This window comes from Charadrius vociferus, unplaced genomic scaffold, assembly GCF_000708025.1.
Source record: "Charadrius vociferus isolate BGI_N301 unplaced genomic scaffold, ASM70802v2 scaffold326, whole genome shotgun sequence".
NCBI lineage: Eukaryota > Metazoa > Chordata > Aves > Charadriiformes > Charadriidae > Charadrius > Charadrius vociferus.
The window spans coordinates 313,027-325,502 of record NW_009649062.1 but is presented as its reverse complement, the minus strand read 5'-3'; the positions used below and the strand labels follow the sequence as shown (position 1 = coordinate 325,502).

General features: G+C 37.0%; 1 protein-coding gene across 3 annotated transcripts in view; it reads left to right on the top strand.

Annotated features, from left to right (window-relative positions):
* RIMBP2 (RIMS binding protein 2) overlaps nucleotides 1–12,476 on the top strand; it is a 144,946-nt gene that overhangs the window by 91,370 nt on the left and 41,100 nt on the right. Inside the window, exons 4-6 of one of the 3 annotated variants that reach the window (XM_009888095.1) lie at nucleotides 558–662; nucleotides 4,648–4,698; nucleotides 10,627–10,831. In XM_009888095.1, the coding sequence (XP_009886397.1) occupies nucleotides 561–662; nucleotides 4,648–4,698; nucleotides 10,627–10,831 (358 nt within the window). In that variant the 5' untranslated portion in view covers nucleotides 558–560. Of the gene's footprint in view, nucleotides 1–557; nucleotides 663–4,647; nucleotides 4,699–10,626; nucleotides 10,832–12,476 lie in introns of those variants that run through there. The other 2 variants (XM_009888096.1, XM_009888097.1) reach the window with 2 other exon arrangements.

Genomic DNA, 12,476 nt, shown 5'->3' with positions numbered 1-12,476 from the left:
AGTAGCAACTGTACTTTAAAAGTTGTTTTGGGGCACTGTATAGCCATTTTCGTCCAAATTCAACTGTGTTAGTTTTGCTCCGTCTAATTTGCTATAAATGATAGGCAGAGATTAGCAAAGGTAAGCTGTTTCTTTTGGGTCCTCATTTGCAAAACAAATCACAAAACTATATCCTAGATAAAGAGGCATTTAGGGAATTGTCAAGCTAATTTTTTTCCAAGCTTTAACTTTTCAGCACAATGCCACATATAAATGTGTGCCAGATGGATAAAATGGGTGCTGTTCACTTGTGCATCCCAGAGGCCACATTGCTGGCAATGACAGAGTCATATATCCTAAAAGAGGTTGCTGTGAGAATGCCTGAGTTTAGCATTGGCACTATGCCCCTAAGTACTGACCGAATTAAAATCCTATCCAGTTTCCAGCTTGCCTGTCAGTGATACCAGAGAGCCTTTATGTTTAGATGAACGTCTGCATGGCTGGGAATGGCAGCATGTTTGGCTGCAGGTAGAACATGTTGAAATCATCTGATAGTTGTTGTGTTTCCTTTGAAACAGCATATGCGAGAGGCTGCTGAACGGCGGCAACAGCTGGAGTTGGAGCATGAGCAAGCCTTGGCTGTTCTCAACGCCAAACAGCAGGAAATTGAACTCCTGCAGAAGGTAAGTGGAGAAAGGGAAAGTCAGGTGAAGTAGCAAATTGCAGCGACAGAGCACGGGTCATCAAACACATCTCCTGGTTTAAAGGAACTTAAACCACGGCCGCCAAATTGGTTCCTGTTCTGGATTGTTCTGCATGATTGCTGATGCAGTTGTAACAAGTGAACATGTGCTGTTGGATTTACATGACTGTAAATTGATTTACAAATGTTTATGCCAGTGAGGATTAACCTGACCAGTATATGTAAGTCCTCGTATTTTCCAATAGGGAGAAAAATGGTACAAACATCCTTTGAACTACCAAACATCCTTTGCTTCCCTCTATATTGGGCTCAGGAATATTTATGAATTCTTTAAATGTCAGGAAGGAATCATGTCTTAATTTCATGATAATCAAACATGGGGAATCCACCATTTCCTTGTCAGTTTGCTGGAACAGTCATTCTCACTGACACGTTAATGTTTTGTTAGGATTTCTTCCTCTTCCAGACACTGGTGATTCTTACTATCTTTCTCCACTAAATTAGATTAAATTAAATTCTTGTCAAGGTACTTACACATCATAGTTGATCTTCTTTTGCATAAATTAAACAGTTGTTTAAGTACCTCATTTCCAAGCCCATTCTCTAATTCACTTTAAGACAGGTTATTTTTCACGCTGCAACTTTTCAGTATCCATTTTAATATAAAACCCACGGTATTGAGTTTCAGTCTTACCAAAGTCACTGCAATTGTCTCAACACTAATATTGATTTTTCAATTGCTTGACTAGATCAAAACACAGAAATAATAAGGCTAATGATAATTTGATAGAGAATTGGCATGGAGGGAGATTCTCAGCAGAATAGAAAGATGTATCTAAATATAGTTTTCTTGGAATAGAAAGCTTCACTTCACCGAATAAAATCTTCCAGTTAATTTTCTTTTATCCTTTTGCAATTAATCTATTTAGTCATATTTCAAAATGCCATTTCTAGTTATATTCAGCTGTTATTATTTGAACTTCCACATAAATTTTTGGACGTAAATTTCTTGGCAAAACAAAGAAATCAAAGAAAGGTACAGCTTTTCTTCTTGCTAGATTTTGTTACATTCTTCTAATAAATCCCCATTACACGGGTCTTTTTGTTACAAGTTGGCAACAGTGGACAAATCTCTGTAATACTGTTTTCTGCAGTCATTTTTGCTAAGCTATAGCATGACAAACTTCAAGCACAAACGAGATTGTATTGCATTTGGTATTTTACTCAATGCAACTAGCTCAGTGTCTTTAACCAGTGATTAAATTCTTGTTCAGTGGACCTGAAGTAGCATGGAATACAAGATCATTTATATTAAAAATTATTATCTAATAGTCATTTACCACTAAGTTTGACTAGAATTTTAGCTTAGAATTCCTATATTAAATCCACCATAACAATTCGTCGATGCAGTACTTAGTAGAAGCTTTTAAGAAATAATTCATCCTTCTTACTGGTTTCATGCATTAGCCTGAAATATTCCTCCTAGGACTTTGCACAGACACTCATTTTCACCCTGAATCATCTAATTCTTTATATTATTAACATATTTAATATTAATATTGACATAATATTAACATATTATTTATATTGTGCCTTTTTTAATTATTATTGTCTCTCAGGATAAGGATCTGTGACAAATAAGCATTCTAACCCGTCACATCTCTTGACAAAATCTGCATGTGATATTCATTCTAGATACCACTCAAAAAGAAAAAGGGCTTCTTTATGGGGTTTTTTTTTCATATTTTGGTTTTCAGCCCTTCCAAGCTCACATGCTTTTCCATTGTGACATGTTGGGATCCCAGCTTGGTTGAGATGCTTAGTTGCTTCTGTAATGCTGTTATTAATGCTACAGAGTAAGAATGAAGACTAGATTAGTAAACTGTATGGGTAGAAGAGGGAAAGTATTCAAAACATTGAAAGATTTTGGGGGGATGTCTATATGTGCACTGTTCTACCTTGTAGAGAGATGCCCAAGCTACCTGTAGTTCTCTAGCCACAGCACAGACTAATTTGTCCTGCTTTAACGTCTAGACTGCAGGTATCCAACACATCTCCTTTTCAACATCATAACACAGTGTATATTGTCAGAAAAACAATTTAAATTGATCTGTTACCTAAGTAACTGTAATACTTTGCTTCTGTCATTAAACAGGAACTGCTGGCTCACATTTCGTCCAGAGCTGACCTCTCAATGTACCTAGTACATGTGTGTTAAATTCTTTCTTCCTTTTTTTTATTAGTCATGTAACTACTTGAAAAAGTACCATGAAATGAAAGTAGTAACTCCAGGCAGTAACAGGGTGACATTCCACAGCATGTCTTGCTACTGTTGGAAAGTTGCTAATGAACCACAGAAATGTGCGCTTTAAAACAAAGCAAGTTACTGGTACAGTCTGATGTATTTGCTGTCGCGTTTTGATAGTATAAATAAAAATTCATTGTGTTTTTAATAAATGAACAGACTGATCAGATTTTCAGCCTAAAAGGGAGAATGAAGAGTATAATATTGTTCATCAAGGTTTTGTGTTGATAGGGAATCACATGGTCTTTTTCTCCAAGAAAGCCTTAATACAAGATGTAAAAGAGAGATAGCTATTGATGCAGGTTTTCTACTCATTTATCAGGAACTCATATGCTGGATAGATTTTATTAAATTTGTAATGATGGATAACAGAAGGCTTTCTATTACTTGTCATCATATGTTTGATAATGCTCGTGAAGCCAATCATTTATCGGGTGCTAGCAATAAGACTTACTGCTGTATTACAGGAAGAAATATGACTATGTTTGCAGGACCGAAGGAGGCTTTATTACCATGTGTGACAGTGAAGTATAGTTTGGGCATATGTTTTTTGTTGTGACTTTATGGTCTGACCCAGCTTCCATTGAAACCAATAATGGAGTAGGGTAGCCCTCATAGATGAGGAAAATGAAGTTAATGTAGCTGTGGCAGTGTCCATCATGGGAGTATCTGGCTCGTTAAATTAGAAAGTCTGAGGGGTGTTGCCCTCTGCTAAACTGGAGGATTTTGAGATTTTTCTCTCATGAGGAATGTGCAGAATGTGGTCTTTGGGTTACCTTAGTAAGGAGCTAAGAGGCAAAGTTAGTGCATCACACTGCTATCAGCCTTGTACAATGGTTAATGAAAAGTTATGCTTATCTTGGGCGAGCCTTGATAAAGATGATAATGAAAACTTAAATGGAAATGAAGTGAGGATAGCACAAAGTTACTGAGGACTATTTTTTTTGTTTCTAAGGTTTAGACTTTTCCCAACCAAAATTTGATAACTGAATTTCTAAGCTACATAAAATATACTTTTCTGCTCTTATTGACTCCCTCTTTTCTTCTTTGACTCAGTTGATTGGACTCTAAATGTTGCCCTCCTGTTTACAGACAACTTTCTCGTGGATGCCTTGAAGTGTATTGTGAGCTATTTACTTAGATGATAAATACTGTTGCTGCATGTAAAGAATGAGCTTAATTTTTGTGTTACTTTCTCCTAGCTGGTATGGTAGGTTTCTACACTATGAACCCTCCTGCATGTAGAATAACAAGCTGTTTTTTCAGTTTTAATTTAGAGGATTTCAGAGGTACTTCAGATGTGTTCTTGCAGTGTGTTGAACATGCTCATCTTGGTCCAACAAAATACTGATGCTATTAAGCTTCACTGTGGTACAATCTACTAAAAATAAGCAGTGATTTCAGTGGCTTGGAACCAAAGTGCTATAGTGATATTGACGGAGCCATCCCTTCAAGACTGTAATTGGCTTTGGATTTGAGTAAACAGTATCCTACTTTATGTGGTTAGAGCATACTATATGTGGCATGGCTAATTAATTTCTCTTCTCTTCTCTTCTCTTCTCTTCTCTTCTCTTCTCTTCTCTTCTCTTCTCTTCTCTTCTCTTCTCTTCTCTTCTCTTCTCTTCTCTTCTCTTCTCTTCTCTTTTTTTATTCAAACAAGGCTCAGGTTGAAGCTAAGAAGGAACATGAAGGAGCAGTTCAATTGCTAGAGGTAAGAAGATATCCTTTGTGTTACCTTTGCTTGTGGAGGTTCTATTCTGAATGTGATAACTTTACAGTATCATCACTTTTGAAAGTTTCAAGTAATACATAGGCAAACAGGCTTCCCCCCCAATGTAACTGCATCCTTTAAAGATTATAATTCAGTTAGGAGTGCATTAAGCTCAGCTGTTGGAAGTGATGTGTGTACCTCAGTTTCTCTTTGTATAGAATAGAAATTTTGGTACCATTTTTTGTAAAATACTAGGAGATATACATAAAGAAAGTGATTACTTGTGAGAATTATTATTGTTTAGGCTGGAAATACAGCTGCAAATACCAATCAATTACCTAAGGTTCCTAATTAACCATTGTCTAGTAAGTATAAAGCAACATGCTAAAGAGCCCAAGTTTTTAAACCTAAAGAAAGAATTTGGATACTTCGAAAAAACTTTGAAGGGTGTGGTAGAGAGAGAACACTTCCTTCATTCTTTTATTGGAAAACTAGACCTTTTCAAGGTAGTCTGAACTGGGCATTTGAAAATCAAGGGCACCAGAAATATATTCAAATTTTTAATTAGAAACATAGAATAGTTCTGTTTGGAAGGGACCTCTGGCTCTCTGGTCCAATTCCCTGCTCAAAGAAAGGCCCTCTTCAAAATTACTATAGGTTGGTCAAGGCTTTGCCCAGTCCATTTTTAAATATCTCTGGGAATGGAGATATGTCAGCCTCCATGGGCAGCCTCTTTAAGCGCTTTCATTATGAAGAATACTATTCTTGTATCCTGTCAGAGTTTTTGTCTGGATGCTACCCATGTCCATTGCCACTAATCCTATTGCTGTGTATCACTAGCAAGGGCCTTAGCGATTCCCAACTCTACTGCAATATGGTTTTAGAATTTGCCAGTGACTGTTGGATTTAGTAAGTAAACGCTGTTAAATAAATTAAGTTTTGAGGAGATGATTCAGATGATCTGATTTACTAATTTTTAAGGCACTAAATACCTGCACATAATGACATCATCCATAAAGGCAACATCATCCATAAAGATAAACCAAAAGATCCTAGTATTTTCATTAGCAATTGCTCATAGCACAGGGCATTACCTGAAATTCATTAGTAGTTTTGTTTATGGACTTCACATCACATTTCAAGCCTTCCTTCAAGTCATTAGTCCTAAGAAAAAATTGTAGTAACATAATATTCTGTGCCTAAGGATACAGAATTGCTTGTGTCCTGTATGGAAGTAACATGAAGAATAGGAACAAATTCTTACTCTCTCACTTACCGTGAGCTTTGCTGTCAATTTTAGTTGGAACAGGGCAAGGTGTGCAAAACCTCTTTGTCTTAACCTGGAATGAAATTTTTAGCGACTTTAAACTGAGATTCTTATAAAAATGGAACATTTATAATGGATGTATACAGTTATGGTTAAATTACGTATGAAAACACAAAAAAATCCAAGGAGAATTGAAATAAATTAATACACTCGAATATCTGCCTGGTGCTGACAAGGCCCTTTATTCCCTTTGCTCTCTGCTGTTTAGAAATGCAGGCTGACCCACGCTGCTGTGTAAGATAGGACACATCACAGCAACATGTAGCAGAAATCAGAACTCTTGTAAGAAGGTTCCTAAAGCAAATAACTCCTTCTCAGTTTTTCAAAAGCAGTCTCAACAGATTCTTTAAGTTCCAGTCATATCATTTGATGTGGTAATCATTTGATGATTTGATAAGGTGAAGTGTTAGAAAGTATAGGTGCACAAGTAAATAGCACGCTAACCGATTTCCTTTTGTTCTTTTTTGTTCTTCATTTTTTCATGTAAAATAGGTTTTCACTGATAACTACCAAACTAGTTCTTCTGTCTGAGAAAAAGAAAAGGCATTAAATGGTTAATAAGTCTTAACATACTGTACATATCATAAAGAACATGTGATACTGTAGATTGATTATAGCAAATGCGTTGTCAACTTTTTGCTTAGAAATCTGTTTTGAGCAGAAGGTAATTTCTACCTTCTCACAGTAGTTCTTCTATCTGTGTACTTACTGGTCATGCGTTGATGGAAGGTGTTTCTCTGGTGCATTGATCACCTTTTGTAATTGTTTATATCTATAAAAGTTAATATTCCAACAGGAAGTGTTTTACTCATGCTTTCATTATCATCATATATATTAAGTTTGTCTTGCCTTTAAGGACATAAGATTAAACTATTATTTAATGCCTGGTGGAAAGCATATGATGTAGGAAAACATAAGTAGAAACAAAGCAGGAAAGTGCTTATTTCCGCCCCTCATTCTAATAAAAATTCCTGTTTAGCTGATGTGTCTGCAACCTCTGATTTGCGTAACCCCATCAAGATTTCCTAAGCTTTTGCTTCTTATTGCCAGAAGCCCATTAATTTTTAGCATTTTATTTAATCTGCCTTTTGCAATTTAATGCCAGCAGTGGTATTGATTTCTGAAACATTCTGTAGTGTGGTTTGTGTTAATGCATGTTTTTACACGTGTTAACTGTTCTAATATATTTTGCTTTGAAATGTAAAAAAAGTGTTCAAAACTGTTTTTATTTCTTTGTTTATTTCACATCTCTTTGTTTACTGTGTCTTGTTTGGAATTTATTGCTTTGCACTTCATCCAGAACACCTTGGACAGCATGCAGGTATTTTAGGGCATAAATTCTCCTTTCTCTGTCCTGAATTCTGCACTTTTCCCCTTTAAAATGAGTACGATAGTCCTGCCTAACCTTGCATGGGATGTGTGCTAGAACCATTGTTATGCAAGCATGCTTGGCATTTATTGGCCTAACACCAAATCATCAAAATCAGAATTTTCCTTCTGCAAGAGACTGGTCTTCAAATATGGCATGATTTAATGAGAACTCAGATATGGTTTTGAAAATGGATTTCTTGTGAGCATGCCCAGTAAGAATGGTTTGATAGTTTATTCAAGATTGTAGCTTTCTGACTGTGTGGATTTTGCCTGAATTCAGATTGTTTCTTTGTTAAGACAAAGATAATTTTATGTGGTGTTTTCACCTGAGGTTGATTGATTGAGCCACCTACTGAACGGCATTGCTGCTACGTAAACAATTAAACTATGAAATGGTATGTCCATAGCAGAATATGTGAGCTAGTTACTAGTCTGAATTCAAGCCTGTCCACCTGGAAAGTTGCTCACCATCTTATCTGTCTTGTGCGAATAGTACCTGTCTTGTAACAGATGAAGTCTACTTCATTTTCAATTTAAGAAGCTATTTAAGTTTTAGAAATAGCAGTATGTGTTGTATGAGAAACTTGGCAAGTCCTAAGTGAAATACGTTCAATATGGTCTGTAGTAGAGAATGTCTTTTCGTACAACCACTGCTATAGGCAGATCCAGTGTTAGGGAGATCTGGTAGACTTGGCACTTCTGTGCCGTTGTCATTCGCATAGGCTATATGGGCAGAGCTGTGATACAGAATAAAAATTCGGTACTTCTGAGAGTGGAAGCGCATGCCTCTCTCTGCAGTGACACACATGAATATGTGGATTTTCTACAGTGAGGTGGGTCTGGCTGGCTAACAGTGAACCAAGCACCTGCCTGAAGTCAAGATGGGGATGGGATGCCTCCTGTTAGTCCTATTGTTGATCTTATGGCAATTTTTTCTCTGTATAGTACCAGCTTTGTGCTCACTTCTGACTTCAAACTTTCATTTTAAAAAAAAGTAGTAAAGGCATTTTTCTTCCAGGCTTCAGACTGTTGTGAGAGAACAACTTGAAAACAAAGATTCTAGATACTTGAAAGAAAAGTCAAAGAAGGCATATACCGAAATGCAAATAAGGTTTAAATTAATAAATAATAATAAGACATTAAATTTATATTTTTTTCAAAAATATTTTTTAAGGCAGCATCAGCATCTTGTTGGGTTCTGGATGATGATGTTTTTATTTTTTATTTTATGCTAGAGTTTCCATAACTGCATGTGGAAAGGTCAGTATATATTCTTAGAGAGTGGAATAGCTCATCCTTAAACTTTCCATTGGTAAGAGGGATCTCAAAACCAAATCCACCTTACTACTTTGTTTAATGTTATTTGGTAATTGTACATAGATGCCTTATTCGTGCAGCAAAGTAACAAGTAGGAAAGGCTCACATTTTGGTTGCTCCAAACCACAGTGAAAAGATGAAAGACAAAAAACCAAAATCAAAGTATTTAATGTTTGTGTAAAACTCCCACAATGTCTCTGTATCTTACTGTTTTCTGTTTCATAATCAGACAAATAGATACCCTGAGACTTCTTTAGCTGAACTAAATTAATTTTTGTTTTATGAATACGAAGAAATTATATTCTCAAAATTCACTGTACCTTTAAAAATGTATTTGTTACCAAAAAAAAAGGAACAAACAGTACCAGCTTCTGTAGTAGGAAATTGGGATTTTTGCATTATTCTGGGTATTGTGTTTTGTTTATCTTTAGCTGTGCTAAGATCTTTGCATAAGTGGTATGTAATGTATGTAATTTTCTTGATATGTAATCATAGAATCATAGAATGGTTTAGGTTGGAAAGGACCTTGAAGATCATCTAGTTCCAACCCCCCTGCCATGGGCAGGGACACCTCCCACCAGCCCAGGTTGCCCAAGGCCACATCCAGCCTGGCCTTGAACACCTCCAGGGATGGGGCCTCAACAACCTCTCTGGGCAACCTGTTCCGGTGCCTTACCACCCTTAAAGTAAAAAATTTCTTCCTAGTGTTTAATCTAAACCTGCCCTCTTCCAGTTTAAAGCCATTCCCCCTCATCCTATTACTACATGCCCTAGTAAAAAGTCCTTCCCCAGCTCTCCTGTAGGCCCCCTTTAGGGACTGGAAGGCCGCAATAAGATCTCCCCGGAGCCTTCTCTTCTCCAGTTTTTCTTACATGAACTGAGAACATTTTTCTCTTTCAAGAAGAAGAAACCTTTAGTGCAGTTGAATGAATCTAATTGATATCCAGACTTCCTTTTTTAGTACGGTTGTTTAACTAGGCATATACTGTAAAGGGGTTTTTAATGAAGGAGAGTGATTTTTGTTCGTGATAAAGCATCAGATTAGGATATAATGCATCAGCTTTTAATATAAGGAGCCTATTACTGCCTCTGTTGAGCTACTTCTGCTTGCATGCTCTTTGTAATTTCTTTCAGCCAGGGAATCTTTCCATCACCTCATCCATTTTTTCACATCAGGAATTCATAAACTGTATGTAGGGAAGTTTCCCAAGTCAGCACAGAAGCTTATCTTTGAAGTTCTGTTTTGTTAAAGACTGTTGCCTCAAAATTAAAACACAAATGTTTGCCAGCAATGACATTTTGGTACTTCAACACAAGCTTACAAACAATCTCCTCTTGGCTGGTGTCTGGATTACTTCTGTGTGGTTTGGCATCTATATGAGGAGCATTATTTTTGAGAGGGAATTCAGCCAGTAGCTAGGCCCACATTCTGCATGAACCACTGTGGGGTTTTTTGTTGTTGCTGATTTTTAAGACATAAATGTTAATCTAGCATTTCAGGAGGCTTCAACTTAATAGCAGAGGATGGGCAAACCTCAGAAATATACCTGAGTTTTAGAAAAAGTTGGAAATGTTCACAAAAGTGACATTCAGATGTGTGTAGAAGTCACAAAGCTGTAGGATCTGTTTGCAGGTGTTCTTGGCAGTGATTTTTTTTTAGCACTGCCAAAAAATATGATGAGGAATTTCCCCTTTGGAAATTGGGGATGAAAGGAGCGCTTACCTCAATAGCACAGGGCTACTAAAAGGTTTGTTCTAAATATGGGTGAGAATTTAGGGGGAGAGAAGTGTGATTGTAGGCCTGTTTATCCCAAATAGTTTGCCTATCCTGGCTTCCTGGTACTTAGAAAAATCTGACGCAGTCGCAGCTCGGTCTGATCTCAGTCAGATGTCTGTGTTATGTACCTGTGCAGGCCAAGGTCCGAGAGCTAGAGGAGAAATGCCGGACACAGAGCGAACAATTTAACCTCCTGTCCAGAGAACTGGAGAAGTTTCGACAGCAAGCAGGGAAGATTGATCTCCTGAGCAGTAACTCGGTGGCATCCTCAGATATCCCTGGTTCTCCCGGTAAATCTCTATCCCAGTTAATGAATGGAATAGCCACTTCTATAGGCAAAGGTAAGGACCAGCATTTTATTTGTAGGTATCTGTTCTGCCCTGTAGGTTTTAAGATGGAACTCAATGATGTAAATAGAGTTTGATTTTACAAATGGGGGATAGAATTTGCTCCTGTTCCTGTTTTGTGACTTGTTTCAATTTCAGATTATCTCTTAAGACTTCACTGAGGCTGTTCCAGTTTTATTTGGGCACTGCTGTGAGCAAAATTCTCTCTAATTGTTGCTGGGTGCAGTGATGAGAAACCTCTTCAGTATTAAAATGTTGTATTCCTTGTGTAACTATCTACTTCTGTTGGAAAAAGAGAGACTGTCTGCACATACAGGCTTTGTTGTAAAACCTTTGCTGTTTTGGGGACAGGAGTTGTGTGCTGTCTTGGTGAAGCAGCGGTTTATGGGGAAAGAAAGCACAGAGACCCCCACAATGCATTAGCCATTACATAAAAGAAACTTGTAAATAGATCTGGGTAGAAAATGGGAAAACTGAATGGACTACTTCGACAAACATGAAAACGTTTTTATTTTAGTTGCATTTTTTCCAACAGAAAATATGCAATTCTCCATAAAAACTTGAAAGTAATACATTAAAAAAAAATTCAATGGAAGCAAACACTTGTTCTTGTGGACACAAGAACACAAACTCTGTCCCAAAGTGATTTTGGTTGGAAAGGAGTTTCATGGGATATATTTTAACAGAACTGAATAGGGATGATATCTACAGTTGCTTACCGAACTGTGCAAAGGTGTGTTTAAATTTTTAACTGTGTTTAAAATTTGAACAGGTAACTGCCAGGTGTTTTAGAAATAGGAAAGTCACACAAAAATATTGTTGATCTGAGTTTTAAAAGAAATAAGGAATGTAAAGTAAAAGAAAAAATAGATTAATTTATGCCTGTAGTGGTGTTCTTACACTTACAGTGCCTAGTATCTTCAACACAGTAGCTGTTTTTCCAAGATTGTTGTTGAAGTTTTGCCAGGTCATCTCCTGTTGCCAGATGCAACTGCTCCTCCTAAGTACACAACTTTGTTAATAATTTGTTATGCATGAGAAGATTTCAAAGATCAAGGGAAGAGGTTACCTGAGGACACTTGAAAGTAACTTGCATGTAAATTGCATGTTAGATTGTGTGTTATAACTATGTTGTTATCAAGGCTGAGGAAGGTGCTCACCAGCTCAGTATCACCCATGCTAGAATGACTAACTACTTGTTCTGCAAAGGGACACTTGTCGGGTAATTTCCATTGCTTACCAATTCCCCCAAAATTGTAAGTATGAAGAGGAACTGGAAAACTGAAATAGTCTTGACTATTTTTTTATTTCATCTTCCTAAGCTTCTAGAAAAAGTCTAAAGCATAGGCCCTAGAAATCACAAATCATTGCCCTACTGTTACAGATGAGCAGTTATTTTCAGTGAAGGGTGCTAAACTCAGTGTGAAACGAAGTCAAAAGGAACCAAGGTGACATCCTTCATTCATTTCACTTCAGCAGCTTCGTACTATGTATGCCTTGGGATTTTGAACACAAAATTTGAGGTGTTTGCAGTCTTGCCCACAGTGACATATTAGTGGTGCATATTAGTTTATAGGCTTTTCTGGAGCTGCAAGTCTCACCTAAGCGGATATTAAAGTGCGCTAAATGGAGAATTCAG